General features: G+C 54.7%; 1 protein-coding gene across 1 annotated transcript in view; it reads right to left on the bottom strand.

The window, feature by feature from the left end:
• Positions 1-3,948, bottom strand: part of GPAT2 (glycerol-3-phosphate acyltransferase 2, mitochondrial) — a 12,360-nt gene extending 8,412 nt beyond the window's left edge. The window contains exons 1-3 of the mRNA XM_045283934.1: positions 3,933-3,948; positions 1,041-1,131; positions 754-867 (exon numbers count right to left, since the gene is read on the bottom strand). Coding sequence (XP_045139869.1) covers positions 754-867; positions 1,041-1,073 — 147 coding nt within the window. The 5' untranslated portion in view covers positions 1,074-1,131; positions 3,933-3,948. The remainder of the gene's footprint in view (positions 1-753; positions 868-1,040; positions 1,132-3,932) is intronic.
• Between the last annotated feature and the right edge of the window lie 1,908 nt (positions 3,949-5,856).

Below are 5,856 nucleotides of genomic sequence, written 5' to 3'. Positions count from 1 at the left end.
CCCGGCTGCCCCATGGCTCTGAGCGACAGGGCTTCATTGCTGCATTGCCCTAAAGAAGTGAAGCCAGACCCTGATGACTAGCCTACACCCTAGTAATCACCTTCATGGAGCACAGATGAACGACTCTAAAAGTCCTGAGGAAGAAACCTCTGTGTAACTCAAAACAACTCCGCTCTCCCCAGTCATGCGGGCCCATGGGTGCATATGCATGTATGCCCAAGAGCACGCTTGTGAATGCACACACACCCAACTCTCCTCTCCACCAGGGGAGCACATCCTCTCATCCTCCAGCACCCTCTTCTCTGGGCACCCTGTACTCTACACGCCCTACTCTCTCCCTATGCCTCCACCCCACCCTCCCATAATTGTATGTCTCCCTCATCAGTCTCAACAGCACGGAACACAGCCTGGCTCTCCACCAGCACATGGCATGGACACAGGAGGCCTTCGTTGTGCTTGGCTTTGGGGGCTAGGGGCTGTGGACAGGTCTATGAGTAGGTGAGTGTCCCCTAAACGATTATCAGCACTCGTACAGGCATGGTCAGATGCTAACTCTCTCAGGCCTGGGGAGCTGACCACAGCCCAGCATCATACCAATACCAGTGCATCCGTTACCCTGCAAGACAGGGCAGAGGCATGGGGCAGGCAGGGGACAGCCAGAGCTTGGAAGAACATAAAGTAATCCGCTTCCCAGAGTTGTGGTGCCCATATCCAAGCTTCCTAAGGTGGGGCCTGGCCCCAACCATCACTCACCCAGCTCTTAGGAGTACAGGTCTGGCAGCAGCGGCCCACAAAGGGGCGATACTTCCCCAGGAACGGAGTGACAGACTCCAGTTTCATCCCAAAGCCCGAGGACGACAGGCTGGTCTGGAAAAGGGCCACAGGGAGAGGTAAGAGGACTCCAGATGCTTGGCAAAGGGTAGGAGGATAGGAGCAGGGGGCCCAACCAAGCAACAGGAGGATGGACAGGTGACGAGGAGGTGTGTTCTGGGAACAGGGAGGCACCACACCACCGCCTGGCCGTGGTGCTTGTTTCTCACATTCTGCTGGGTCTGGAGCCTGGCTCCCAACATGGTGTCCAGGGGACCTATAGGGGATGAGCTGCCTCTGCCTTCTCCAACAGGAACTGCCCTGGGGAGGCAGAAAAAAATGGAGGGAGTGCCTGGCATCTAGGCCATAACCTGGGTCCGGGGGGGTGATTCCCAGGCCACTGATGGCAAGACAGGCAATACCCAAGCTGGCACTGATGAGAAGCACTTGGGCTGGAAGCTGGGCAATGGGCTCCAGTCAAAGCCCCATCTCACCCCACTTGGTTCTACCAAGAGCCAGATGCCCTCAAAAGGTCTCTGGGCCCCAGGGCCCGGGGCTCCTTCAGTCCACCACGAGGGTGTCAGCTGTCTCATCATCATCACTTCCCCGCACGACCGGGCGGTGCTGAGGCACAGACCCTTCTGTGCAGAGTGAAAAGGGCAGAAGCACAGAGGGTGGCACGAGGCTGCCAGAGCAGAACAGACTCGGCACCACTCAGCCAGCCACCAGGCCCTCACCCGGCCTGCCTTCCCTGCCAGAGGGCTGCCCTCATCCACTCGTTCCAGGGATGCGGGCTGGCTAATGGGGGCCAGGGGGGACTGGGGATTTGGACACATAGAAATGCCACCCAAAATGCTCAGCAGACCAGACACAGGACACTTTTCCATGGTATACCTGCTCTCACACAACACTTCAATAGAATGCCCACTTGGCCCCCTCCTCAGAGACCCCCTGCCCGCCACTAAGTTCTCCTGAACAAACATCTATTCCCCATACAATAGCACTGAACAAACCCCCATGTATCAGACCCTAAAAATCCCCACTTGCGTGATCACGCCCCGTCCTTGATGAGCTGCAGCTGGTGTTGGGTGCTGTTGAGTTGATTCTGAGTCCCAACCACCCACAGGACAAAGCAGAAGTACTCCACAAGCTGGTCCGAGGATTTCCGTTCTCCCATTCCTAGCCCAATGTGTGCCAGCCCGCCTGCCAGTGCCTGCTCCTGTCCTCCCCAGCCCACCAAGTTCTGCCAATCGCTCTCATCCCTGTGTCTCTGTCACCCCTAGGTTTTCTCTCTCCTGGAGTCCCCAAGCCGAGTTTGAAGCCCAGGCTAAGATCTCACCTCCACACAGCATCTGAAAGTGTCCAGAGGGTAGGGCTGCAACCAACTCAGCTCGATGCCCAGCAGTTGGCCCTGCCCATAGGAAGCCCACAGGAAGGGCTCACTGACTGACTGCTTTCCATACCCCAGAATTCCTCTGTGTCCTCCTCCTCCTAGTACCGATCTAGAACCAATAACTCAAGAAAATAAAAAGCCATGGTGACATTAAGTGCACGGGCCCCGGGAGGCTCGTCCCACACGCACACTCTACTACAAAAAATGTCTCTCAGTGTCAACAGGCAGCTGCACAGGAAACCCCTCAGCTGAAGTTGCACTATAGGGAGGCCCACCTGCTGTGTAAGAAGGGCTGTTCCCCGGCTTAAGGCCTCTGCTTCCCTCAAACATATAACCCCACCAGACCTGGGCAAACCCCAAAGGGGTGGAGTCAAGGCCAGGCCAAGGGATAAGCCTGATCCACCAAGGCAACCACCCAGAGGTCAGTTCTGCGTTCCAGCCCCTTAACTCAAGCCCACTGCCACTGAATGGATTCTGAGTCACCGCAGCCCTACTGGGCAGAGAACTGCCCCCTGTGGTCTTCCAAGGGCTTCAAAGAGTAGACAAATTTGAAATCAAGGGGTAGACAGTCTTTCTTCCTTCAAGCAGCTGGTGGGTTCGAACAGCTCACGTGTGGTTAGCTACTCAACCCCTAACCCACTACTACACCAGCACCCAAGCCCCCACCTCTCAAGGGTTTGGTTGGTCTGTAGCTCTGGCCTGGATGCCCCACCTCTGATCCCCACCCTCCATGCCCAGACCCTTCACACTGGCAGCCTAAGGGCCAAAGTCATTTCCCGCCCATTTGTTCTCCTTGGGTCCAGGCCGTGTTTTCAAACCTCATGGATTCGTACGCACATTTAAAATCCAGAGTTTGTTATTTATTTTCTAAGAAGCCAGTTTCCAGCTGCTGCTGTGAGAAATCGGAGACCTGGCAGCTCCGAATGCGACCCCCGGGGCTGCTGCTGGCCAGGGCCCAGCCACCCTGTGGGCTCTCAGCTTGGTCACCCCATCAGCCCCCGAGGCCTGAGGCCTGGCCCAGGGATGCGCATCCGAAGCTGCAGCCCTGGATCAAAGGATAACACCCGGCCTTTGTTCCCCATGCTCAACAAAAGACAAAAACCACGCAGCTGCCCATGAGTCCACGCCCAATCGAGCGTGGCGCCCTCCCTCCCCCGCCCGCCAGGGCAGGAACGCCCAGGAGGTTCTGAGGCGATGACTCCCAGGGGAGTAGAAAGCGAGCGCCTCCTCTTTCTCCCGAGGAGCAGCTGCTGGTTTGGAACTGCCGACCTTGCAGTTGGAGGCCCAACGGGCCAACCACCCAGAGAACATCCTTTAAGGTTCCCCCTGACCAAAGCCCCTCGCCTCCCCGTCTGCCCCCCGCGGTCTCCCGGACACGCTTCCCCTGCCAGGTCCCAGGCAGGGGCCCCAAGATGGACGAACAAGGCGCGAGCCTGAATGGCCGGGCTGGCCTTCCACCCACGGGCTCCCCCCGCCTCGCCCCCGCCCTGGGTCCAGGGTGACCGGAGGCCAAGGCCATGCAAAACAGGGCTCTTGGGTGTCACTGCCCAAACCGCGGCACCCCCAGAAGGTCTAGTAAGCGTGGCAGGCCTCGCTCAGCCTGCTCGCGTCCAACTACCGCCCGGCTCCCCAAAGGGCCGCCGAGGCCTGGTTCCCGAAGCTAGAAGGTCTCTGGACCATGGCGGGCCGGTTCTGACCTGCCCCCTCCGAGCGCTGACCGCCATCTCACCTCACAAGAGCCGCCAACGCCGGCTGAGGCAGTGGGTCTACGAAGGAGGAAAGCGCGCAAGCGCGGCCTCAGGGTCTGGCGGGAAAGCAGCCCTGAGAGCCAACCAGGATGCACGCTGGGCCTGAAGGCCCGCCTCCCTGCGTAGCCCCGCCCCACGCTGCGCTCCACGCTGTGTGGCCACGTGGCTCCAGTGGCGCCTTTGTTTGAGGGTGGTAGGTCGCACCTGCTAACTACAAGTAACTAACTTGTATTATTTTTTCTCTGAATTTGCCTTAACGTAAGTCCTAAGTGTCACTTTCAAGGCCGACGCTAGACTTTTTGCCGCCACTATAAAATATAAATAATACGAGTACTGTCTGCTAAATTCAAGAAAATGTATGTATGTATGAAATAAATAAATAAAACAAATTTGTTGACACAAATCAGCTATTCAGACAATTTAGGTAATTTAACTAGCTAATAAATTCAGACAATTTAGGTAATTTAACTAGCACTATCACAAAGTACGATGTGTGTCCTCTGAGAGACAGTTACAAAATGTTTTTGTCGTTCCCAATGCCAAAAAATGCCATTGTTCATTAAGTCCAAACAATGGTGGTCGAATTCTAACAAATGATCAACAATGGGAACTCTGATAAGCAGTTCTCAATAATCAGTTCTCAACAATTATTTATTATTAAAGTTTAACGTAAAATTAACAAATATAAAATAATATAAAACTCATATATATATACATATATATACATACATATATATATATAACCATGTGGCTATTTCGCAGCCGAAAACCGTATATTCCCTTCCTGTTCTCCCGCCATTCCCTAGCTTGTCGTGCATTCTTTCCAAAAATTGGGATTTTTTAAAACGCTGCCGGACGCGGGACAAATTGTTAAAAATCGGGACTGTCCTGCTAAAAGCGGGACGTCTGGTCACCTTAAGCTAAGGGGGTGCTGGGTGGGTAGCTGGGGTGTCTGATCCAGATGGGATAGGTTCCTCATGACTACAGTGGAGTCTCAGCGAGTCCTTGGCCTTGCCCAAGGACTCCTCCGTGAGACATCAACAGTACTTAAAGGCTGGACAGTGACTCGTTCTAATGAAAGGTTTCCAGGATATACGCAGCACGGAGCTAGCCTTTAAGCTGTACCAACCTTCTGAGGTGGGTATTCCAGAAAGAAAAGGTTATCACCACGAGCCAGGTTGGGGTCGTGAAACACGGCAGGCCTGCCAGGTGTCATTCTTTGCTGTTGATTGCAGCTCTGCCTCGTTGTCAGGGACCTGCTGCAGCCACAAGGTGTCTGGGTTTCAGCTGGGCCTGTGGCCAGTGTTTATTCCTGCGGCTATTGGATTAATATCAGACTCCTGTCTCAGCCCCAAGCGCCAATGCAAAGGGAGCCCATATCCGTTCACTCATCATTTGGCTACGTTCCCAGGGACAGGTTAGTGGTCCACGCAGTATCACGGGAAGAAAAAAAGAGACAAGTGCACGTCTGCGCTTTGTTCTTGCACTGCCTCCAGGTGATGAGCCCACCTGACATTCCCGAGGATCCCATGTCAGAGGACATACTTGATGCTGCAGAAGCAAAGCCACATCTGGGGCCCTAGACAGCAAAATCCGTCCCCCTCTCTCACTCACTGCCGAGAGGTGCAGGTGCCCCCACCCATCCCCTCCAGGGAATATTTCTCTAACTATCCGTGCCTCACTCTGCCCAGGCCTTATGCCCCTCTGTAGCCTTGCACTGTAACCCAGCTTTGCATGCCCTTCCAGCACTCACAAAACCCACTTGTGCCCCGTCTTGTCTTTCTTATGTAACAATGTACATTGGCCACAACCAGACACTAAGATTCTAAAGCTAAGAGGTGGAGAGGATCAAAAAAAACTGCCTTTAGAAGTTGTAAGTTGCCTCCAGGAAGGCAGATTTGACTG

Source organism: Echinops telfairi, unplaced genomic scaffold, assembly GCF_000313985.2.
Source record: "Echinops telfairi isolate 266 unplaced genomic scaffold, ASM31398v2 ScPeMD7_7467;HRSCAF=8505_1, whole genome shotgun sequence".
Lineage (NCBI taxonomy): Eukaryota > Metazoa > Chordata > Mammalia > Afrosoricida > Tenrecidae > Echinops > Echinops telfairi.
The sequence above is the reverse complement of the archived record's forward strand: the minus strand, read 5'-3'. Positions and strand labels throughout refer to the sequence as shown.